We start from the raw sequence: 25945 nt of genomic DNA, 5'->3' as shown, positions 1-25945 counted from the left end.
CAATACAACATCTTCTTGGACTATGGTTTCGTCGAGGTCTAAAATTTATATCGACCTCATCGAAACCACAGTCCTTACTTCTGCCTCTTCCTGAAGCGCAGCGGTCAAGGCACTGCCGAAACCCAAGACGCCCTGTCCCTTTTTGAGAACCAGAAGGAGATCGTTCCTTTTGGTCCTCCGAATCAACAGTATCTCCGTCTGCGTATCCTCAGGCCTAACCGCCGCCTTCATTTTACTCATAATCCAGGCGGATCAGAGCGACCTTAGTACTTCTAAGGCGCATCAAAAGGTGGCACTCAATCTTCATATCAGGTTTGCCCAGCTTATCCCTTAGAACTGAAATCACCTCATCCTCCGTCGTGGCGTCATCCAGCTCCTTGATCTCCAGAGACCTTTTATTTACGAGAGCAGTGACCTCGCATGGCAAGCGCCATGCAGAGCCGAGGACATTGCTTCCGCAAACTTCAAGGTATCTCCACCCTTTTTCACTATTACAAGAACCTCCTGTTTAAAGGTTCTCCTGATTTTTTGAATCACGGTACCAGTGTCTTCTGGTTTAACTTTTGATTTTATCAGCGGCAAGATACCCTCATAAGATTTTGGGTCTCTTACCGTGATCTTTACCGCTTCCGTAGTTCTAAGCTTCAAAGGGTGTTTTGAGAGCTATTTTTTCTCGCCTGGGAGCTTTTTTCTTGGAGCCCGTTCTCTTCTCTTTCCAACAACCTTAAAGCCGTCCTCATTGTCCGCTCCGTCTTTCAAGACGGTCTCAGCATACGTCTGGCTGGGACTACTTGAGGACGCCTCTTTTGCTCCAACTAGCGACTCAGAATTAAGCTGTGGAGCATCCTTTCGCTTAATTCTCTTTTCGCTTTGAGCCGTTTGTTAAAGACTCTTATCCGGGCTTCCGCCTTCCCTGGGGCGATTGTTTACCTTTTTTCCCTTATTAGAATCTGTAGCTGCTGCAATATTCTGAGTTGCAGCAGCACTCCTCGTTTGCCTTGGAGTTCCTACAGCTGGAGTCCGTGGCTCCTAATCCCTAAACGGTTCAGGGATAAAACGCAGATTCCTACAAATTGTATAGAACGCACTCTCCAAAACGGCCACGCCATCCTGGATGTCACGACTGACGTTCTTTTGGCGCTTGAATGCCTGGTGCACGCTCTTAAGAATTCCGGGAATAGCCAGGAACTGATTTGCAACATTTGATTCGAAGCATGTCAGCTGACTACCTATTTGGCTCCCTCCAAAATCCTTGGAGCCATCTGCACCGACTATCGGGGCTTGCACCCGATCAGAATCGGTAATGGGATTACCCTCTTTCGAGGTACCCACTTGGAGTATTTCATTTAAAATTTTATCCATTTCATTCATTTTTTTTATTTCTTTGTTCCGTGTCGAGTGACAATCGGGCCTTAACAGGGTACTACCATCTGGACAGGATGGGCCCTGAACCGCCTCCGTTAGTTACATAGACGTTATAGCATTGATGGAGCATTGACGTCTATGATATCCAAGGGCACCTGAACACGTATGTTCGGACGTGGAGGTCGATGTGTCTCTCCAAGATAGCAGGAAGTTTCCGCAAAGGGAGTGCATCCTGGTATCTCTTCACAGAGTTCACCCTCATTATTATTATTATTATTATTTATTTATTTATTTATTAATATACGTTCCTAGGGCTAATAAGCCCATAAAGGAACAGTTAGCATTTTACAATTTTTGTATAACATACATAGGAGTATATATAAAAAAAGAGAAGTAAAATAAAACATTCGAAACTTAGATGAGTAGTAGAACCTAATAGCAATTATATATATAATTGTAGTGCTTAACGAAATACACCACGACATTAATATCAATTCAATTAATTTTAAATTATTATTATTATTATTATTATTATTATTATTATTATTTTTATTATTAGTTTATTTACTCTCTCTACAATAGGTAGGGTTCGAGACTCCCAAATACATACATAATAATCTTAACCTATATTTACAAAAATCCTTACAACTAAACATTCTCTAAATACAACTTAACCTAAACTCAACTCTCTCCACGCTCTTAACCTTACGCTCTTAACCTATCCCCAGTGCCGGGCTTCCGTTTCCAGTTCCTTCTATGCCCATGCTGGCTTCAACCTAATCCGCCCACCTTTTTTCAAAACCTTCTACTCCTTTCTCACCTCTCTTACACCCTCCAGTCATCAACTTTTACCCATCCATCTATCCATCCAAGCAAAATCTTCTCACCTCATTCTCAGCCTATCCCTGTCTATTACACTTTACACGTTTCCATTTCTCCACCCGTGTCCAGCCTCACAACATACTTTACCCCATCCACTCAAATACAATCTTTACCAATTCTTACCTGTTTCCCATTCATTCTCTCCGTCCACGCTCTTTCTCTCAATAGCCATAACATTCTTCTCTCTCTCCAACATCTATCCTCATCTATTCATTCTTATTACACTTCCTTTCAGTCTTTCTTTCACCCTCATCACCTCCATTTTCTCTTCCTCACTACCCAACTCCACCAACCATAACTTTCGCAACCCATATTCACCCCTTTCTAACGCTTGTATTACTTTCACTAAGACATTAACCCCCACCCACGCCAACACTTTTTCCACTGCTCTTTTACCCTCCAACACACCTACATTCATACCTCTGCTCACTACATTCTTTTTCCTTTTTTCATTTTCTACTACATCCACTCGTCTTGACAAATCTCCCATTTTCCACTTTAAACCTTTGCGGCATGCATAACATTATGACATTAATTTAAAAATCACAAATGCTTATAAGGGTTTTCAGGGTAACTGATTACGAATCTGAAATCCGTTTTCCAAAATTCAAGATGGCGGATCCAATATGGCGGACGAATTTTTTTAGAATTGATCCAAATCGCTTAAAACTCGTTACTCGGGGGTTTTTGGGGTCGCTGATTACGAATCTGAAGTCCGTTTGCCAAAATTCAAAATGGCGGATCCAATATGGCGGACAAATTTTTTTAGAATTGATCCAAATCGCTTAAAACTCGTTACTCGGGGGTTTTTGGGGTCGCTGATTACTAATCTGAAGTCCGTTTCCCAAAATTCAAAATGGCGGATCCAATATGGCGGACGAATTTTTTTATAATTGATCGAAATCGCTTGAAAATAGTTACTCGGGGGTTTTCGGGGTCGCTGATCACGAATCTGAAGTCCGTTTTCCAAAATTCAAGATGGAGGATCCAATATGGCGGACGAATTTCTTATAATTCATCGAAATCGCTTAGAAATCGTTACTCGGGGATTTTGGGGTCGCTGATTACGAATCTGAAATTACTTTCAATAAATAAACGTTAATTTATTGAATAATTGTACCGTCGGCATTTGCGTTACCCGATGTACACCGCGGGGAGGTTGCACGATCGGGTTTTGTACATCGTTTAGCCCTGAAAAGGGCAGTTTAGTAAATACTGTTCAAAAATTTATAATAATAATCAAAATGAGCTGTTTATTTCCTAATAAAATTAACTAATTAATTAAAATCAGCGGATTTTAATTGCTATTATAAAGTTTTGATGTGTTTTGCTTTGAACAATAATTGAATTTTATTTTCAGCAGTGGTAAGTAGCGAAGCAATTCGCTTTCAGCAAAATTTATTTGCTTTAGTCCAGTTAGTATTTTATTGTCTTTGAACTCTCAACAGTGTTTTGTTTATTGTTTGTTCTAATCAACGTAAATATGCGTTCAGTCAAATATTGCTGACTTATAACTTGTCTTTTTTGCGATTGTCATTTGTTTCGTCAAACTATGAATAGTGTTTTGTTTATTGTGTGTTACCATCAACGTAGGTATGCGTTTAGTTAAATAATTCTGAATTAGAATTTGTCTTTTTTACGCTTGTCATTTGTTTCGTCAAACTATCGATAGTATTTTGTTTATTGTTTGTTACCATCAACGTAGATATGCGGTCAGTCAAATAATGCTGAATTAGAACTTGTCTTTTTAGGGTTCCGTACAGCTACGGTGTATTGGCGGAACCCTATTGGTGAGACTCTTGTGTCCGTAGCCAAATCGTGTCCCCCCCCTAGCGGGTAAACTATTTGACCTAAAGAGCTCAAATTTTGTCCAGATATGTAATTTCACTCGTAGATTACAGGAAAAATATAGCGCATGTGATTGAACGTGATGGGCATAGCGTTGTCAAGGAAATAACAAGATTTTTGGCCAAAAATGCATAAAAAGTTACCATTCCCCCCCCCCCTTAACTTCTAAAGTATTCGACATGGAGAGCTGAAATTTTGCATGCTGGTGTATTTTCACTGGAATATTACAGGAAAAATATAGAGAACTTGATATGTAATAATGTTCATAGCGTTGTCAAGGAAAAACTAAAAAATTTTCGAAAAATTTTTTTTTTAACTTTTACATTATTTGACCTAATTAGCTGAAAATTGGTACACCAATGTATTATTACAGTCTGACGACAAAAAATTTATTTAAGAAACTTTTAAAAAAAAAATTTTTTTAATTTTTTTTTTCAAAATTTTTTTTTTTTTAGTTATAACACGTGGCATTAAATATTTTAAGGACGAGCGAAATTTCAAGAGAATAAATGAGAGATTGTTTTCTCCCTTTAATTTCTTAACTAAAAATAAAAGAAAAATTGGACAAGTGCGAGTTGTACTCGCACTGCAATGGCGGGTTCCGTACACAAATATATTAAAACAATACTTGAAACATTTATCGGTAATTGGTAGAATTAAAATAAACAAAAAAAATATATTAAAATTATATGATAAAAAAATAACTAAAAAAAATTAAAGTATTGTATATCTAATATTGTAAACAATAATAAGTAGAGGAACTAATTTTCAAAATTTTGTTCCTCTACTTATTATTGTTTACAATTTTACATATACAACAGTTTAATTTTTTTTAGTTATTTTTTTATCAAATAATTTTAATATAATTTTTTTTGTTTATTTTAATTCTACCAATTACCGATAAATGTTTCAAGTATTGTTTTAATATATTTGTGTACGGAACCCGCCATTGCAGTGCGAGTACAACTCGCACTTGTCCAATTTTTTACGCTTGTCATTTGTTTCGTCAAACTATGGATAGTATTTTGTTTATTGTTTGTTACCATCAACGTAGGTATGCATTCAGTAAAATAATGTTCAATTAAAACTTGTCTTTTTTGCGCTTCTCATTTGTTTTGTCAAACTCTGAATAATGTTTTGTTTATTGTTTGTTATCATCAACGCAGGTATGCGTTCAGTCAAATAATTCTGAATTAGGGCTAATTTTTCTTTGTGTTTTTTATTTATTTCTTGTAATTTAAACTTATTTTCTGTGAAAAAGTATAAGTTTTTCGTCTTTCATTTGTGTTTCTGTTTTTTATTTCTTGCTTAGTGCGTGAACGTGCTTTTAGTAAAAAGAATTTTTTTCCACTTTCAGTCTTTTGTTCGTTTTTTAGCAGCATTTATTTGATTTCAGTGTATATACAGTGTCTTTTAACTCAGAAGTGTTTTCTTTATTTTTTGTTACCAATAACGTGGATATTCGTGCAGTCAAATAATACTAATTTAGAGCTTGTCTTCTATTGCGATTGTCATTTGTTTTTGTATTTTATATTATTTTCAGTATCCTATTTTTCGTGACTTTGCCCGTTGGTTTTTTGTTTCCTTTCTTGTGCTCATTGTGCTGCTATTATAATTATATTTGACTGAGAACATGGAGGAAGAAGTGAAGTTGGTCGATACCAATTTCAGCTAAACAGCTGAAAAATTATTTTTAAATCTTTCTAGTTTTTACAGAAATCAATATTTTTCAATTCTGTTTCTTGATTTTAGTAGTGTTTTTGATACTCTTTCTTTACAAAGTTGAAAATTTGAAAAATTTTGAAAATTAACAAAATGGCGGCCATTTTTTAAAAAATCAAAAAAGTCAATTTTCTCAAAAACATCATTTTTTAATTTTCTGCAAATTTTTGTGTGGTTTCTAGATGGAAAAAGAAACTTTTTCCAAAAGGTCTCATGTTCGCTAAAACTTTTTGGAAGTCGCTATAATTTTTTTTAGAAAATAAAAAAACTCATTATTTTGAGTAATGTGTCGACATATATATTTTTCATGTATACAAGGGTGTTCATCTTTTTTAATAGTGCTTTTGACACTTTTTCTTTTCAAAATTGAAAATTTAAAAAATTAACAAAATGGCGGCCATTTTTCAAAAAATATAAGATCTCAATTTTCTCCAAAACATTATTTTTTATTTTTCTGAAAATTTTTTAGGGGTTTCTAGATAAAAAATAACCCTTTCAAAAAAGGTGACTTTTTCTTAGTAAAGTTAATCTTTAATATTTTATTTATTAATAAATATTACAATAAACATAGTTATTTTTAATAATTTTTAAAAATGGCTGCTATTTAGTTAATTTTTGAAATTTTTCAACTTTACTAAGAAAAGTCACCTTTTTTGAAAGGGTTATTTTTTTATCTAGAAACCACAAAAAAATTTTCAGAAAAAAAGAAAATAAAGTTTTGGAGAAAATTGAGATCTTATATTTTTTGAAAAACGGCCGCCATTTTGTTAATTTTTTGAATTTTCAATTTTGAAAAGAAAAAGTGTCAAAAGCACTATTAAAAAAGATGAACACCCTTGTATACATGAAAAATATATATGTGACGCTCGACGAGAAAAGGGACCTTATGACAAGAGTAAATAAGGTCCCTTTTCTCGTGGAGCGTGTCATATGTCGACACATTACTCAAAATAATGAGTTTTTTTATTTTCTAAAAAAAATTATAGCGACTTCCAAAAAGTTTTAGCGAACATGAGACCTTTTGGAAAAAGTTTCTTTTTCCATCTAGAAACCACACAAAAATTTGCAGAAAATTAAAAAATGATGTTTTTGAGAAAATTGACTTTTTTGATTTTTTAAAAAAATGGCCGCCATTTTGTTAATTTTCAAAATTTTTCAAATTTTCAACTTTGTAAAGAAAGAGTATCAAAAACACTACTAAAATCAAGAAACAGAATTGAAAAATATTGATTTCTGTAAAAACTAGAAAGATTTAAAAATATTTTTTCAGCTGTTTAGCTCTAAAATCACTATGTGCCTTAAAATTTTCAAATACTCATAACTCTGCGAAAAATTTTTTTTTCGCCAAACCAAAAAATACGTATCTCTTTATTTGTCCTAAAAAACGAGAAAAATCATATTAAACTTGATTTAGAATTTTCAACCTATTCGCCCTGCATGAATTGAAATAGAAACAGCCCTGATAAAAATAGTAAAAAGTTTAAAGTTAATTAATTCGAGAAATAGCTTCGGGACCAAAGAGAATCTTTTTCCAGTGAGTGTATCTAGTGATGAATTAATTACTGCCAAATGAAAATGCCATGAAAACTTTAAAATTACTTTTTATTTAATATTTCTTATTAATAATTGTTTCTATCAATTTATAATAATAAAATAATTCATTCTTAATAAATTCTAATAATTTTTTTACGTTTTTATAGTAAATTATGTGTTTTCTTTAATATTTTCTAATAGATGAAAAAGTGTCAGTTTTTACGACTTGATATACTTTAGATGCTTATTTTACAATAAATATAAAAAATATTTAAAAAATTCTTTTTGTTCGGTGATCTAAATATCGTTAAAATCATTCCTGCAAAATATTACAATTTTTTAAAATTAGTCGGCAACGACTTTAGTCGAAATATAATGGAATGACTCCAAAGCAAGACACATCAAAACTTTATAATAGCAATTAAAATCCGCTGATTTTAATTAATTAGCTAATTTTATTAGGAAATAAACAGCTCATTTTGATTATTATTATAAAGTTTTGAACAGTATTTACCAAACTGCCCTTTTCAGGGCTAAACGATGTACAAAACCCGATCGTGCAACCTCCCCGCGGTGTACATCGGGTAACGCAAATGCCGACGGTACAATTATTCAATAAATTAACGTTTATTTATTGAAAGTAATTTCAGATTCGTAATCAGCGACCCCAAAAACCCCCGAGTAACGATTTCCAAGCGATTTCGATCAATTATAAGAAATTCGTCCGCCATATTGGATCCTCCATCTTAAATTTTTAAAAACAAACTTGAGATTCGTGATCAGCGACCCTAAAAGCCCCGAGTATTCAGTTTCAAGCCATTATAATTAATTTTTGATTTCGTTGTCCGCCATATTGGATCCGCCATTTTGAATTTTGGGAAACGGACTTCAGATTCGTAATCAGCGACCCCAAAAACCCCGAGTAAAGACTTTCAATCAATTTCCATTGAATTTAAAAAAAAAATTTTTTTGTTCTTTAATTTATTTATTTATAGTTGTTTATAATTTCATGTATAACCTCATTTACTATCAATTTGTCGACATTCAACAATATTTTGATTATTAATAAACAAAGATTTTTTGATTTTACTTGAAAAAGACTGTATATAAACAGATATTTTCAGAATATAAAAGCTGGTAATCTGGGTTACCACTATGCCGCAAAGGGTTAACCTCTCATATTCACTTCCCTAAACTTTCTCAGTCCCCTCTTTCACTTCCTTTATAAATTTTTCCAATCCATTCATTCTTTTCCACATGCTTTCGTTTTCCTTTTTCCACTTACTATCCCATTCCTTCCACATTTCCTGCAATTTCTCTAACCTTTCTTCAATTTCCACTATCTCTTTGTCCCTTGATTGCCTATCCTCACAGATATCCATCAAATTTCCCTTCACTTTTTTAGCTCCTTCATCCATCGCATCCTTCAACATCCATACTAATTCCAACAAATCCATGCAATCCTCACACGTTATTTTTCTTCCATTCTTTCCTATCCCCCTTTCAAATACTCGCGCCTTTTTCTCATTCTCGCTAACACTACTTGAGTCAAACTCAGCTATTCCAGAAATCTACCTTATCACCCCAATGCTCAAAATTTTTCCACTGTCTCACTCTCCTCTCTCTCACTTCAAGCAACCTAACCTCACAAAACACACTTCTCTTTTTTACCTTTTTTATCACTCATACATTCACTACTCTATACAAACATACCTTTCCTTTACACTATCGCCAATTACACTACACACTCTACAGTACCCACCCTTTTTTAAAACCATTAAATTTAAAAAAAAAATCTTAACTCTTTCCAAACGCGTGTACACCGAAACGGTACCGGAAACGGAAGCCAATAATAATAATAATACTTAAAAAACAAATTTCATAATAATAACAATTATTTAAAATTAATTAAATCAATTTAATTAATATTATATAATTATATTAAAATAATTATATTTTTGTAAGTACGTTGTCACTTAAATAAATAAATTATAGTTATATATAATAACACAGGCACACAAAAAAATAAAAAAGTCAAAACCCAGAGGTTACACGCCCCTATCCCGAATATGACCATGAAAATTTTTTTTCATCGGCCATTTTCTCGCTACCACCCCCTTACACCTGCTCCCGGGGGTTGGAATTTCAGTTTTAAAAAAAGTGGAGTAGGGTGTCTATTCCTATGTTTTTTAGTCGCTAAAACCAAAAAAGACTACCAAAAACAAATTCTTCCCTCCCTTAACCCCCTACAACCCCCTTAACAACTTCGGGGTGAGGGGTCGAAATTCGAATTTTCACGAAAAGTCGATTACGGTGTCTAAACCTACGTTTTTTGGGTCGTTGAAACCAAAAAAGACTACCAAAATCAAATCCTTTCCACCCCCGACCCCCTACAACCCCCCACCTTTCGGGTGTTAAGGGGGTTGTAGGGGGTTAAGGGAGGAAAGAATTTGTTTTTGGTAGTCTTTTTTGGTTTTAGCGACCCAAAAAACATAGGAATAGACACCCTACTCCACTTTTTTTAAACTGAAATTCCAACCCCCGGGAGCAGGTGTAAGGGGGTGGTAGCGGGAAAATGGCCGATGAAAAAAATTTTCATGGTCACATTCGGTTTCAGCGACCCCAAAAACATGGGGATAGGAGGGTGTGACGTCTAGGTTTTGACTTTTTTATTTTTTTGTGTGCCTGTGTAATTTAACAATAAAGATGCTATTAAGTAGAAATAAAAATTAAATATTATAATAATAAGGTATAATAATAAAAATTTATGTAAGTGGAAATAAATAAGTAAAATGTCTTCCGAGCGAGTGTTAGCGAGCGAGGAATATGACGCTAGTATATTAATTAAGTGTCTAATGTTATTGTTGATGAATAACGTTTTTAAAAATCTTGGAAAATATTTTAATAGTTAATAAATAAAACGATGGTGATATTAATAGTGGCCGGTTTAATGCCATTATAACAAATTTTGTTTGTTTTTTAACTCCTTCGCAGTACTAATTTGGTGTTATGCTAGTTTTCTGACAGTACTGATTTTAATACTTTTTTAACTCCGGCGTATTACTGATACAGTTTTAGAGTCAGTATACTCCCAGTACTGATTGGGTTCCGAAAGTCAGTACCGACGGTCAGTACTGAGTCAGTACCATGCCGGTGTTTAACTCCGTCCTAACTCCGGCCATTTCTACTTGGGGTATTGCTGTTTCAGGCATACGCAGTGTGTAATAACCATATGTATGTGAGAGACAGTAATATGTATGTGAAGAACACCAATACTGCATTTGAAGAACAGAAATACAGTATTGCTGTTTTAGCTATATATACGTCCTAACCATACTCGTATGATAAAATCATAAAAGTTAAGAAATCAACCATTCAAAAAGTAGTAATGAAAGACTTAAATAACTTTAACAAATTTTAATGGAGTTTAATTAAACTTGGTAAAGAAAAGTTTTTAGGGTTGCTGAATAAGAAACCAAAGTCAGATTTTTAAAATTCAAAATGGCGTATCAATATGGCGGACATTTTGAAAAGTTTATCGGATTTGCTTGAAACTTGTTACACACAGGAAAAACCTGGTAAATTTGACTACTTTTTTACTATTAGGAGGCGCCCGTAACATTATTTAGTAAAAAGAACTATGACAGAATAATTAGTCTAACTGTAAAATGCAGTAAAAACTACCTTTTTTACAGTGAATTTAACTAATAAAATAGTTATTTTAACTATTTGTTGTTATCCTTGTTAAAAGTAGAAAGATAGAAGAAGATAAAAACTGATGGATAAAAATAGATAAAAGTTTTATATCCTTACTAAGTATATACCCAAGTAGAAATGTAATACTGGCATAGTACTGACCCAGTACTGACTCCAGTACTAAATCAGTACTGGGAAATCCCTGGCTGGTAACGCTGTCCAGTACTGATTTTTTACCGTCAGTCAGTACTAAGTCAGTATTAAAATATCACTGGCAGAACACCGCCTGATTACTGATTCGCAGATAAAATTTAACAAATTTGGAAAATGCTGTAACGCGTTCCCTAAAACAAAATTTACCTTTAAAAGCTTATATTAATTTGTTATTTGATTATTAAAGAAAAAGGAGTAATTTATTAAATACTAATAATTATTATTAATATTTCTGTAGTAAATAAACTTTTATGAGTAACAATAAAAATGTAAATAATTAGCAAAATTGCTTTTATTGAAATAAGTTTTTAAAAAAAAATTTTCCTTTTTTTTCATTAATTTATAGAATCTTATTTATTTTAATTAATTACTAAATTATTATTATTGTTTATACTTATATAAATTTATATTTTATGTGGTGGATTCCACGTCAGTTCAACACACTTATTTTCATGACTTGTTGGGATTTGGCTGTACTTTTGTAAATTTATTACTTTTACAGTGATAAATAACTCCACCAAATATTTCTTCAAAATTTTAAAAATTACCAAAAATATGGCATTTTCAAAATTTTTGTCTTTTTTTTAAAGTGCTATAACTTTGGTTCTAATTAACCGATTTAGGATTTTAAAAAAAGGATTTCTTTGGTTTTTTTATTGTTTATACTCCTGCCCTATTGGCCTTACGCACTTCGACAAGAGTCCCCGAGAAATACTTTTTTGGATTAAGCATAACCATTCTACATATGAAAATTCTATATATTAACCTAATTTTTGCGTCTCCAGCCGACTTTTATTAGGAGTACTCGCATTTGCCTAGACTAATGGGTTTTCTTGCCAGTGGAGAGGAAAACTGTAGAAAACCTCTCCTGAGTACAACCGGTTTATCGACAGTCGAGTTCTAATGGTGTGTACCGGACAATATTTATTAAAATAATAATAAAAAATGTATATATTTATACATTTTTAAAAAATAAAAAAAAATTTATTATTAATAATACATAATAGTAAAAATAATTAATAAATAATATTTTATTATTATTATGATATACCTATTAATTAATAATTAATAATATAATAATTAAGTGTTTGATTGGAAGGGTCACAGAAAGATGAGGAAAAAGTTATTTTTGATACATTAGTTATCCAGATATCAACTCTGAAAATTTAGATGATCAACTAGACAACAATAACATTACGTGTGTTTGAGATTGACCGAAGAGAAGTGGGTTCTTTTTTATACAAAAATTAAATGCACGAATTATACACAAAAATATTAATTTTATTCAATGGTTTTAAAGGCCTGTACAAACTGGCGCACTATGGGGAATTTTTGGAAAAAGTGTGTCAAAATCAAAGAACTTTTGAATGAAATCATTTAATCAAATGAAACCTTTTGGAGATTGTTGTTTAATCCCTTCCAATTATGGGAAAAAGTAATAAGAAATAATAATAATTAATTTTTAACCTAAAAAAGTGAGGTCAAAGTTGACTATATTTCGAAAAATTAGAGTTTTTTCTAAGTCCCACGCGAATGATTATTATGATTTAAGCACGAACCATGTTTTCTTGTATATTTTTGGGCGCTTTTTACGAATCTGCAATTGGTTTTTTAAAATTCAAAATGGCTGATCCAATATGGCGGAAATTTTAAACTAATTTCTAAAAATTCATCGGATTCACTTGAAACTCGTTACTCGGGGGTTTTTGGGGTTGCTGATTTCGAAAATGAAGTCGGTTATTAAAAATACAAAATGGCGGATCCAATATGGTAGTCGAGTTTTGTAAAAATTCATCAGATTCACTTGAAACTCGTTTCTCGGGGGTTTTTGGGGTTGCTGATTTCGAATATGAAGTCGGTTATTAAAAATACAAAATGGCGAATCCAATATGGTAGTCGAGTTTTGTAAAAATTCATCGGATTCACTTGAAACTCGTTACTCGGGGGTTTTTTGGCTCGCTGATTTCGAATATGAAGTCAGTTATTAAAAACACAAAATGGCGGATCCAAAATGGTGGACTAGATTAGTAAAAATTCATCTGATTCACTTGAAACTTATTACTCGGAGTTTTTTGTGGTCGCTGATTCAGAATATTAAGTCGGTTTTCGAAAATACAAAATGGCGGATCCAATATTGAGGTCGGTTATTTAAAAATCAAACGGCCTAATTTGCTGTATTTGTTTGTGTGTATATATGTTTGATTGGTGCTGCTTGATAAATAATTGAACAACGTTTAAAGGATTACTATGTGACGTGTACTTCATGTTTTGTTTTGCTGAAAATAATTTTTTGGTTTAAACTGTTAAACGATTATTTTAATCTGTTGGATTACTTAACTGTAAATAATAATCTTTTTATCATTGGTGATTTGAAAATACGGATAAAGGTAAGTTACATAATAAATTTAGGACACAATTTTTAAATTACTAACTAACCTGAAAGCTGTTTGCCATATAATATTTATTGTTTATAATTTAATTTAACTTTGATTAATTTAATACAACCATTATAGTTTCACTAACCTTTCTTGATTTATTTATTAAATTTTCATTTCATAGTTAATTTGGCACATATTACTGATAAATTTTAAATTAAAAAATGATACCGTTTTGAATAATTTCCGTGCAAGTCAATTTAATTATTAAATTTTTTTCCCTAAAACTACATAAGATTTTTTAATATTAATTTTACATATTTAGTATGAGAACAAGAAAAACTAAGAAGAAGGATAACAAAAATCGTGGTCGTCCATCTAAAAAAATTAAATACTGGTAGAAAGAAAAAAGAAATGGATGACGAAAATGTGTCAAAAAGTACAGCGTATAGAAGAGCCAATGAAATTTTAAAATTTTCAAAACAGAATATTCCTGCTATAAAATTGGCTGCGAAAATAGGGGAAAAAATATCTATTTCTGAAGATAACCAAAATGATGATTTATGCACCTCTGAAGTTATTAAACATACAAATGAATCAGCATTAGCTTTTTATTTAGAATTTGATTTTTCCAAAAGAAGTTATGAGGCTTTAGCACAAGACAGTAAAGCAAGAAATAGTTCTATTTATCCATGTTACAAAGAAGTACAAAAAGCTATGTTTGACTGCAAACCTCTTAATTATCATTCATCTGAAACTGAAGTTTTAATACCTCTGGCAGACTTGCTAAACAAAACCTCTGAACGTTTATGCGAATCCATTGCTTGTGATTGGGATAAAAGAGATTTGCGTAATTTAGAGTTATTGGTCAGTTTAGGATTTGATAGTTCTTCAGGACATGTGAATCCAAATCAAAAGTGCCAAAACTCAACGAATGAAAATCCAAATGCTGTGCAATCTCTGTTTATTAGTAGCATGATTATTATACAACTAAAGAACTGTAGACGAAATGAATTAACATGGACAAACCCAACTCCACAGAGTACACGCTTTTGTCGTCCAATTCGAATTGCACTTGAAAAAGAGGATGATGTATCGACTATTCGTGAGTTTAATCGTTTAAATAAGGAAATAGAATTGCTAAAATCACACACGTTTACTATGTGCAATGGAAAAACCGTTACAGTAAGATACAATGTGTCGCAAACATTATTCGATGGAAAGTGTATCAATACAATTGTTGGTAATAAAGCATCAACGAGATGTCCCATGTGCCTCAAAACAAGCCACCAATTCTGTAATTTAAAAGATGATTTTAGTCCTGTAGAATCCTCACTAAAATATGGTTTAGGTTTGCTACACTGCGAGCTTAACTCCTTTGATCACCTGCTTAACTTGTCTTATAGAAAGCCTTTAAAAATGTGGGACGTGAAAAAAGGTGTTAAAGGTAAATAATAACTTAAAATCAAGATATGAAGAACAGATTGAAAATCTAAATCTAGATAACGTTTCTCAATTTTTTAAAATAATTTTCCAATCGATATATTTTTAAACTTAGAAATATTTCAAATATTATTTTCAGATTAAAAATAACAAAAAATAATAATTAAGAACTAAAATGAATAAGAATTATTGTCATTTCTTAAAAAATTAATTGCAAAAATTATTATTATCAGTGAAAAATAATGTCATAATTTCTTTTTATTTACCTTATATTTTTTAAATTTTATAGATCAATTTACGGATAGAAAATTGTTAGTCTAAATGAATATTTTTGATAAGTTTGGAGTAAGAGTTGATCAAATCCTCCCAGGACATGGCACGACCAATACTGGAAACGTAGCAAAAAGATGCTTTCAAGATCCCAAAATGTTCGCGCAGGCATTAGAAATTAGTGAAGAGTTGGTATCGAATATTGCGCTCATATTGCTAGCCTTTAAATGTAAAAAAGAATTAAAATTAGATGATCTGGAAAATTTCTGTTGGGAAACATACTGTCATTACTATGAACTCTATCCATGGGCTAGAATGAACCCAACACTCCACAAGTTATTAAAGCACGGGTGTCAAATTTGTAAAAATTTTCCTATTTCAATAGCATTCTATGCTGAAGATGCGAATGAATCGTGGCATAAGTTTTATAAAAAGAACTTTCTCTCCCATGCACGTCAAAATTCAAGGGAAAATCGAATTTTGGATGTATTTAACAAAGCAATTTACCTTACAGATCCACTTATTTTTATGATCTTTTTAAAAAGAAGATTAGACATGCACAATGTAAATAATGTGCCAAGAAATTTAATAAGATTTATCAAAGATGGGTTAGTGTACAGATTCGTTTTCTATTACAGTTTCATTCGCATTTTTTAAACTTTAACATATATAATGGATTAAATTCAATTATAAGTACGATTTAGTTAGGTTTATTAAATTATAAAGTACATTTTTTAAAATAAATGGAAAATTCTTTAAAAATTTACAGTTACAAATTTTTTTCAGACAAGTAAATCAAGGCATCATTAACCAGGTAATAGAAAGTGAGGAAAGCGAAATCGCAACAGATTATATTGATAGTGACTAATTTTAAAAATTGTAAAACATGATTGAATTACTAAAAAGTATTTTAAGTCTTAAAGTTACGTTAAAGAAAAGATCTATTTATACAAGTTCAGACAAGATTGATGAAACAAATGATTTTATAATCTACATTAAAAAATCAAAAAATAAAAATTGTTAACTAAGAGTAAATCATTTCTATGTAGAAAATATTCACGTTTAATTTTGCACAATCAAATGCTTATCTACCGATTTGTTTGTCAATACAAAAAAATTCTGTAGAACTGTAAAATCAACTAGAACTGTATATAAGTAATCAGCGAACACAAAAACATCCGAGTAATAAGTTTCAAGTGAATCCCATGAATTTTTACCAAATTGATCTGACATATTGGATCCGCCATTTTGTATTTTTAATAACTGACTTCATATTCGAAATCAGAAACCCCAAAAACCCCCGAGTAACGAGTTTCAAGTGAATTCGATGAATTTTTAGAAATTAGTTTAAAATTTCCGCCATATTGGATCAGCCATTTTGAATTTTAAAAAACCAATTGCAGATTCGTAAAAAGCGCCCAAAAATATACAAGAAAACATGGTTCGTGCTTAAATCATAATAATCATTCGCGTGGGACTGAGAAAAAACTCTAATTTTTCGAAATATAGTCAACTTTGACCTCACTTTTTTAGGTTAAAAATTAATTATTATTATTTTTTATTATTTTTCCCATAATTGGAAGGGATTAAACAACAATCTCCAAAAGGTTTCATTTGATTAAATGATTTCATTCAAAAGTTCTTTGATTTTGACACACTTTTTCCAAAAATTCCCCATAGTGTGGCGTGACCACGCCGTGTTGTTTTCGATGAAAAGATCGAAATGATCCTTTTGGTTTTAAAATTAACACTCTTTATTGGCGAAACTAAAGCGAGACACTTCAAGTTTGAAAACCGAAAATAAAAAGAGAATTTACTTTGTATCGTAATTTAAACTAAACTGATTTTTTTTAATTTAATAAATTAACATCGACGAGATCTGGTCTTTGAGAATGCTAATGAGCTACTGTCTGGTTCCTTAGACGCGCTACAGTGTGTTAGTGTGTCACGAGAAGTACAGTTGAGTGTATGTGTAGCGTCGTCTTGTTTTCAATGAGATTTTAAGAGTGTGTGAGTAGAAAAATTGCACGAAAACCGAAGAGTGTGAAAAATATAAGTCTGGTGTCGAGATTAAGAAAATGTGAGTGGAAAATGTCCAAAATTAAAAACCTGATATTTAGAAAATATTCAACATTTTTCCCCGCATGGCCAACAGCGTTGTCGATTGATTAAGTTGAGTCCTCGTCCGATGTGGTTTCGTCCACAAAGATGGGAAGAATTGCCAATTTGTGAATTGGCCGTTGATACCTTGATGTAGCTGTCTTAATAGTGACAACTCTGGTGAGTCCATCCTTGCCTGGGTGAAGTTTGAGAACACGAGCGACAGGCCATTTAGCGGGTGGAAATCTCTCGTCCGTGAGAAGAACCATTGAGCCAATCTTGATTTCATTTAATGGATGATGCCACTTTGAGGTTGATTGTTACCGTTGTAAATAATTAGCAGACCACTTTGTCCAAAAGAATTGCACCTTTTGTTGAATGAATTTGTGCCGTTGCAATGGTGAGAGTTTTTCGTCGAGAAGAGATGGTTCTGGAATTGTAGTGAGTGATTCCCCGATTAAAAAGTGACCTGGTGTGAGAACTGAGAAATCTTCAGGGTCATCTGAGAGTGGTTCCATAGGGCGAGAGTTGAGTATCGCCTCGATTTGAATGAGAAGAGTCGTAAATTCTTCAAAACTCAAAGTCAACTCGCCGATTGTCCGCTTAAGGTGATATTTCACTGATTTGACGCCTGCTTCCCACTTTCCACCCATATGAGATGCTGCCGGAGGGTTGAAAATCCAAGTGGTGCCGTCTTTAGTGAAAAGATAAGATAATTTGTCAAATGATTCTGACCCAGCTTGAAAGAGTTGTTTGAGTTGGTTATCTGCTCCTTTGAAATTTTTGCCACAATCACTATAGAGAGTTTTGCAGATTCCCCGCCGTCCTGTGAACCGTTTATATGCTGCGATGAATTTGTCAGTTGAGTAATCCGTTACAGCTTCCAAATGAATGGCTGATGTTGAGAAGCATACAAAGATACAGATCCAGCCCTTTTCGGAAGTAGCTCCTCGTCCTTTCCATGCCTTGATTGAGAAAAGTCCGGCATAGACAACTCCAGTTGTGAGAAAAGCTCTTGAAGGAGTGATTCTTGACAATGGTAATTGTCCTATAAGCTGTTGAGCACGTATTCCTCGTTGACGTGCGCAAATTACACATTTGAGCACTTGAGATTTGACTGATTGCCGTCCTCCGATGATCCAAAACCGCTTCCTTATATGAGACAAAGTGAGTTGTGTACCTCCATGAAGTGTTCGATGATGAGCTTCAAAAATGAGAAGTTTGGTGAGCGTTGCGTGCTTTGGAAGAATCATTGAGTTCTTGTAATGAACATCGAAGTTTAAGTGTTTGAGTCGTCCACCGACTCTGAGAATGCCTTCGTTGTCGATATATTATGCAGTTAAACGGGTGAGAGGATGAGATTTTGAGAGTGTCTGATTTCTGGTCATACTGTCCAGTTCCGATGAAAAGTATGCTGCTTGAGTGACTCGAACCCAGTAGTAAAGTGAAATGTTGAGATCGCCAGAAGGGAGTGGATTTTCCAGAGATGATTGTGGAATATTTTTGAAAGATTTGATGACCCTGAAACAAATTGATGTGATTCTCAACAGCTTGTTGATCGATGACTAACGCTCGATTAAATTCCAGATTTGAGTGTGAGGATCTGTTGAAGCCATGAGTGAGAGTCCTGGCCGCTCTTCAATTTGAGTTGAGTTGTCCTTAATAATCGGTGGGGATGGCCATTGATCCAATGAGTCCTTTAACCATGAGGGTCCTTTTCACCAGTGATTGTGAGTTTTGAGTTGTGTGATTGACAATCCCCGAGATGCGCAATCTGCTGGATTTTCTTTCCCTTTGATGAACCGCCAATGAGCATAAGGTAGTTGTTCTTGGATGAATGATACTCTATGTCGTACGTAGTCCTTCCAACGTGATGGGTAACTTTGGATCCAATTTAAAGTCACCTGTGAGTCTGTCCACATGTAAACTGATGCATGAGATAAGTCCAGCGTCCGTTGAGTGTAAACCATCAGTCGAGTTAGTAATTGCGCTGCAGTAAGTTCCAGCCTTGGAATGGTGATCTTCTTGAGAGGTGCAACCTTGGTTTTTGCACAAACAAGATTGATTGTTGGTTTGAGTTCTGAGTTGGTTGATTTGATGAAGATGACTGCTGACATTGCGAACTGAGATGCATCCGAGAATCCATGAAGTTCAACAGTTGAGGATGTTGTGAGATTGAGCCACCGTGGTATTTAGATTGTTAAAAATTGAAAAAATTCCTTTTTAAACTTGAGCCATTTGTTGCTGATCTCATCCGAGATTGAGTCATCCCATCCGAGTTTTGCTAACCAGAGATCTTGTAATAGCATTTTGGCTCGAATGGTGAAAGGTGAAAGAAAGCCAAGTGGATCAAATAGTTGAGCCACTTCTGAGAGTATAGTCCGTCTGGTGATCCGTTCCGTTGATTGAGTTGTTGGTTGAGTGGTGAATTTAAAACAGTCATCTTGAGTGCACCATGAGAGACCGAGTATTTTGGTAATGTTGTATTCAAATGAGTGAGTTTGTTGAGATTTTTGTTCAGGTGCAATAATCTTGACTAAATCTGGATGATTGCTCTGCCACTTTGCCAGTGGAAATCCGCCACGATTGAGAAGTTCTTCCGTTTGTTGAGCAATGGGGATGAGTTCCTCGAGTTGATCTGCTCCGCCATAAATATCGTCAACATATCTGCCGTTGGTGAGTACTGGTACCGCCAAAGGAAATTGATGACCTTCATCTTCGATGAGTTGGAGATTGACACGAACAGCCAAAAATGGTACCGACTTTGTCCCGTAGCTAACTGTGGTGAGTTGATAAGGTACTTCCTGTTGATCTTCATCAATCCATAGTATCCTTTAGAGATCCCAGTCAAGTTGATGGATTTTTCCTTGACGAAACATTTTGGTGATGTTAGTTGAGAAAATATATCTGAACCTCCTGGTCCAGAGTAACACATCCGAGATGTCCTTTTGAAGTTTCGCCCCTGTGTGTTGAATGTCATTGAGAGAAATCCCTGAGTCTGTTGAGCTTGATCCGTTGAATACAACCCGTAGTCTTGTGCTTGTACTTTGTTCCCTGAGAACTCCATGGTGAGGTAAATAGTAAACTGGTGATGAGCAATTCAAAGATGGAGCACGAATCATATGAGTGTCTTTCTCGTACTCTTTTAGAAAGGAATGATATAAATCCCCAAAATTCTTATTTTTTGAGATTCGCCTGAGCATTGATTGAAGACATCGATGAGCAGTAACATATGAGTCGCCAAGTTGACTTGGTGGTGATTTGAGTGGCAGCCGAACAATGTATTTTCCTGATGAGTCTCGAGAATGAGTAGATTGAAAATGTTTCTCACACTCTTGTTCATCAGGTGTGAGTGGGCTCTGGTGAGAAAACCTTAACAGGTCCGAGGATGACCCAGCCAAAAAGAGTTTTTTGAGCAGTGAGTGATGAGTTAATCCCTTGAATGACATCTGGTTTGAGTAGTTGCCCATAATAATCAACACCAATGATGATGTCTATTTTTGAGCTGCGAAAATATTAAGAATCAGCCAATTGCAAATTTTTAAACTCGCGAATGGATTCAGCAGAAAGCGTGATTAAAGGAAGAGTTGAGGATAATTTGGAAAGGATATAAGCGTTAAGCAATAGTGTTTGAGCAGAGTGAGTTGATTGAAGCTTGATTAAAACCATTCCTCGAGTACTACCAGATGCTGTTCCTCCAATTCCAACAATTGGAATACTTGAATTTTGTCGGGTGAGATTAAGTTTAGAGACAAGCCGTTCAGAAATAAATGACAGCTTTGAGCCTGAGTCTAAGAGAAAGCGTACAGGATAAGAGAGTCCAGAATTGAGAAGCAGCAAAGCTTGAGAAGTAGCGAGAAGCACAATGGGTCTAATATTGAAATTATCATTACCTTGAGCTGTCATGGCATTTAATCAATTTGACTTATCTTCCTTTTGAGCAGGTTCCACTTGTGATTGAGAGATGTCCTTGGAGGAGGATGATTGTGATTCCGGGGTGTGAATCATGGTATGATGCTTGCCGTTGCATTCCCGACATCGTTTGGAACTTTGACAAGCGTGAGCTGAGTGTCTTCCTAAGCAGTTAAAACAAAGTCGTTGAGTCTTGACAAATTCTCTTCTTTCCTTAGGGTTGAGATTCCGGAACTTTTCACAAACAACAATGTAGTGAGATCCTTGGCAATGTGAGCATGCGTATCCATTATCTTGGTGAGAGGCAGTAAGAGCCTTTGCTGGTTTTGATGTTGATTTTTGTGATGAAGTTGTGGGTGCTGATTTTGCTGCCTGAGAATATTGAGTTGAGTTAAGCTGCATGTTTTCTAATGTGCGAGCACGGCCGGTGAGAAAGTCCTTTAATTGTTGATAAGAAGGAGGGGTTGAGCTTGATCCTTGTTTCACTTCCCATGCTTCTATAGTTTGAGTATCCAATCGACGAGTGACAAAGTACACCAAGACCAGATCCCATGAGTTAACCGGTGCACCAAGTGATACGAGAGCATTGAGTGATTCCGTTGTGTTGGTGAGTAAACCGTTGAGATCACCAGCTGACTTGGCTGAAATGACCTTAAAATTAAAGAGCTTGTCCATCTGTGCTGCAATGAGCAAGCGTTTGTTCTCATAACGAGAAGTGAGTAATTCCCAAGCTGAGTTGAATGAATCATTTGACAAGGGTAAATTTGCAGTGAGTTGAGATGCTTCCCCAATGAGTGACGATCGAAGGTAGTGCATTTTTTCTACAGCAGTGATGTCAGAATTTTGAGCAACTAGAAATTGGAACAGATCTCTAAATGAAGTCCAAGCGGAGTATTCTCCTGAAAACTGAGGTAGCGTTATTTCCGGGAGATGTCTCCGTGTGTTTTGATTTGATTCCGTTGGTTGAGTTGAAATAGTTTTCGCTTGTGTGAGATGTTCCGTCAGAGTGTTTAGTCGCATTTTGGCATCCATGTAGATTTTGAGAGCTTGATCGAAGCAGTCATCAGTGATGTATGGGGATTCAAAGAATTCATCGGTGCAATTTTCTCCAATTTCCTTATGCGTTTGTGAGAATTCTTTCCATAAATCATTGAAAATTGATATCATTGAGTTAACTTTACTCAATGAGTAGTGATGAGACATTGTCTTGAATTGATCAAGTGATTCACTCATTAAATTAAGTCGACTCATTTGAGTAACAACCTTGTAGTGGAGTCGTACCTTGTTTTAAGTTGATTCTAAGTACTGATTCAAGAGATGAGCATGAGATATGATCCCTTTTCCGTGATGAGTTTTAGGATTCGAGGTGCTTGGAGTTTCTTGTGTAATTTTCTTCAAAGTTTCTTGAAGAACTTTTTCTGTGGAGATTTCCTCCTTTACTGAGAGCTTTTCCATCGTGGTGATGACATCTTTTACTTCAGAGGAGTCCGATTCGCCGGGAACTATATTCAATTTTTGTTGAGAGGAGTGAGTTGAGTCATTTGAGTGAGCTGTATCGCTCTGTGTTGTGCTCATCGCAAGAGTTGAGAGAGAATGAGAGGGACTGTTCGTTTAACTTCGGAAATGTTCGGAAAGACGAAGAAAGAGAGAGGAGACGGACCGTGCAAAGATGGCCGACACTGAATTTCGTAGAGAGCTTCGCCGGTGCGATACACTGTACCGGGCTCGTGAGTCCCCACCACTACGCACTAATGCCTTTGTCACTTTCACTTGTTCAAACTCGCACTACAATTCTTTACAGAACACTATCCGGCACGAAGGACCAAATGTTTGAGATTGACCGATGAGAAGTGGGTTCTTTTTTATATAAAAATTGAATGCACGAATTATACACAAAAATATTAATTTTATTCAATGGTTTTAAAGGCCTGTACAAAATGGCGTGACCACGCCGTGTGGTTTTCGATGAAAAGATCGAAATGATCCTTTTGGTTTTAAAATTAACACTCTTTATTGGCGAAACTAAAGCGAGACACTTCAAGTTTGAAAACCGAAAATAAAAAGAGAATTTACTTTGAATCGTAATTTAAACTAAACTGATTTTTTTTAATTTAATAAATTAACATCGACGAGATCTGGTCTTTGAGAATGCTAATGAGCTACTGTCTGGTTCCTTAGACGCGCTACAGTGTGTTAGTGTGTCACGAGAAGTACAGTTGAGTGTATGTGTAGCGTCGTCTTGTTTTCAATGAGATTTTAAGAGTGTGTGAGTATAAAAATTGCACGAAAACCGAAGAGTGTGAAAAATATAAGTCTGGTGTCGAGATTAAAAAAATGTGAGTGGAAAATTCCAAAAATTAAAAACCTGATATTTAGAAAATATTCAACAATGTGAAATATAATAATCTAACCGGAATGAAAAATTGTGATATGTAAGAAATAGTTTTGTAATTTATTTGCAATAATAAAGATTTTTTAAATATACATAATATGTATGTTCATTATTATTAACGTATATAAATATTCAACCTTTATAGGAATGGTATATTTTAATATCGTGGATTTGTCCAGAAACGTTCAATTTTAATAGAAAGAGACTAGACAGCCAGTCTGTATATTATTCTAGATGTTTCTAGCGTTACATTCCTAGTTCGCTTCTGCCCAGATTTCCCTTTAAGTTCATAGACAGAATCTAGCGCAACTAGGCAGTTTCTTATATACTTCCACGATAAATTTCAACACGGGTAGTAACTACTCCAGTTAGTTGCAGTAATTAATTTTTCTAGATAAAGGACTTAGTTGAAATATAGAGCCAGTATATGATTTTAAATGACTCAACAATAGTGCAGTAGTTAAGAGTACCCAGATAACAATTTGAGATTAATATGCGTCTTATATCGCTCGCATGTATGAGGTTTCTTTTCGCACTCGTGCCTTCACTGATGCAGACAGATGAGACGCATTACGCTCGCATGTCATAAAGGTGCATGATGCATGAGAGTAAAATGCGAGTCTCGTGTGTTTTTTAAGGATTATTTATGATAAATATATGGTAAAAAAATAAATAAAAAAGCTAAGGTTACATTTAAAAATATTTCATTAAAATTTTTTATTTCAATAATATAAACATGGCATTAATACTGAACACTTTTCTCTTTAGTCTTGAACATACATAACCTCCTAAATAACCTATAATAAACATTAGCTGAGATCATAATTCGTTATAAATATAAACTTTTCAACACAAATTCAACAAAAGTCAACTGTATAATATAATAAATTAACAATTTGGACTGCGTCTAAGAGTCTTTCTTTTCAAAGCAAATCAACTTTAAATGCTCTTCTTCGATATTACCGTTATATTTTTTAATTTTTCAATGTAAAAACGAGTTTAAACAAAAACAAATATTTATAAAACATAAAAGAAACAAAACTGTGATTCGCACACGCACTTTTTATAAATAATAAACAATCACGACATTCACCCAACGATAAAAACACATGCTCAGAGCGAAACTGGACGTCATGTGACTCGAGACGGACATCAACAAGTACATTTTCGGCCATAATGGGAAAATTGGCTGCGCACCCTGCGCACATGCGCATCGGTGAGACGGCGAATATTAAAAAATTATAAAGTCAAATATTTTTCTGCCTTCATTATCAACTTTAGATAAATAAATGATAATAACGTTCTACAGTAAAGTTTTATTTTTTTAAGTAAAATTTTTTGTAGTAATTTCAAAACATTTAGTAATTTATAATTATTTAAATTAAATTATGAATTACAATCTATAATAAATATTATATATATGAGTCATTCCATTATATTTCGACTAAAGTCGTTGCCGACTAATTTTAAAAAATTATAATATTTTGCAGGAATGATTTTAAAGATATTAGGATCATCGAATAAAAAGAATTTTTTAAATATTTTTTATATTTATTGTAAAATAAGCATCTAAACTATATAAAGTCGTAAAAACTGTCTATTAGAAAATATTAAAGAAAACACATACTTTACTATGAAAACGTAAAAAAATTATTAGAATTTATTATGAATGAATTATTTTATTATTATGAATTGATAGAAACAATTATAATTAAGAAATATTAAATAAAAAATTATTTTAAAGTTCACCTGGCAAATAACCTATTTTTGCAAATTTCATTCGCTAAATGTGAGAAAGAGAAATCATTAAATTGAATAAAACCTTATGAAATGTAAAGAAACTTTTAATAACTTTTAGTTTTTCTTATCACTTTCTTCCTTTTTTCTTCACAAATGTTAAAAAGTAAGCAATTAAAACTGGCACTTTGCTTATTTTCACGATTTTAAAATGTAAATAACTTCTGCCCAGAAAAATGAAAAATTACGAAAATTGGGCAATAATAATAAGATGATTATTTTATAATAAATATAAAAAATATTTAAAAAATTCTTTTTCTTCGATGATCCTAATATCTTTAAAATCATTCCTGCAAAATATTATAATTTTTTTAAATTAGTCGGCAACGACTTTAGTCGAAATATAATGGAATGGCTCATATGCATATTATATAAATTAATAAAATATAAATTTTAT

The 25945-nt window shown here is 33.6% G+C and overlaps 4 protein-coding genes across 4 annotated transcripts; all 4 read right to left on the bottom strand.

Annotated features, from left to right (window-relative positions):
• Positions 1-17515: 17515 nt before the first annotated feature.
• Positions 17516-18700, bottom strand: LOC122503208. Its single transcript, XM_043613666.1, has 2 exons — positions 17816-18700; positions 17516-17752 (listed from the first exon to the last, which is right to left on the bottom strand). The coding sequence occupies exons 1-2, from the start codon at positions 18698-18700 to the stop codon at positions 17516-17518; spliced, it is 1122 nt and encodes a 373-aa protein (XP_043469601.1).
• A 465-nt stretch (positions 18701-19165) lies between these two features.
• LOC122503207 lies at positions 19166-19564 on the bottom strand. Its single transcript, XM_043613665.1, has one exon. The coding sequence runs from the start codon at positions 19562-19564 to the stop codon at positions 19166-19168; it is 399 nt and encodes a 132-aa protein (XP_043469600.1).
• A 75-nt stretch (positions 19565-19639) lies between these two features.
• On the bottom strand, positions 19640-20896 carry LOC122503206. Its single transcript, XM_043613664.1, has 2 exons — positions 20361-20896; positions 19640-20279 (listed from the first exon to the last, which is right to left on the bottom strand). The coding sequence occupies exons 1-2, from the start codon at positions 20894-20896 to the stop codon at positions 19640-19642; spliced, it is 1176 nt and encodes a 391-aa protein (XP_043469599.1).
• LOC122503199 lies at positions 20840-22662 on the bottom strand. Its single transcript, XM_043613656.1, has 2 exons — positions 21341-22662; positions 20840-20952 (listed from the first exon to the last, which is right to left on the bottom strand). Exon 1 carries the CDS (start codon positions 22608-22610, stop codon positions 21363-21365), a length of 1248 nt encoding a protein of 415 aa, XP_043469591.1. The 5' UTR covers positions 22611-22662; the 3' UTR covers positions 20840-20952; positions 21341-21362.
• Positions 22663-25945: the final 3283 nt, after the last annotated feature.

This window comes from Leptopilina heterotoma, unplaced genomic scaffold (assembly GCF_015476425.1).
Source record: "Leptopilina heterotoma isolate Lh14 unplaced genomic scaffold, ASM1547642v1 Lhet_247, whole genome shotgun sequence".
In the NCBI taxonomy this organism is placed as follows: domain Eukaryota; kingdom Metazoa; phylum Arthropoda; class Insecta; order Hymenoptera; family Figitidae; genus Leptopilina; species Leptopilina heterotoma.
The sequence above is the reverse complement of the archived record's forward strand: the minus strand, read 5'-3'. Positions and strand labels throughout refer to the sequence as shown.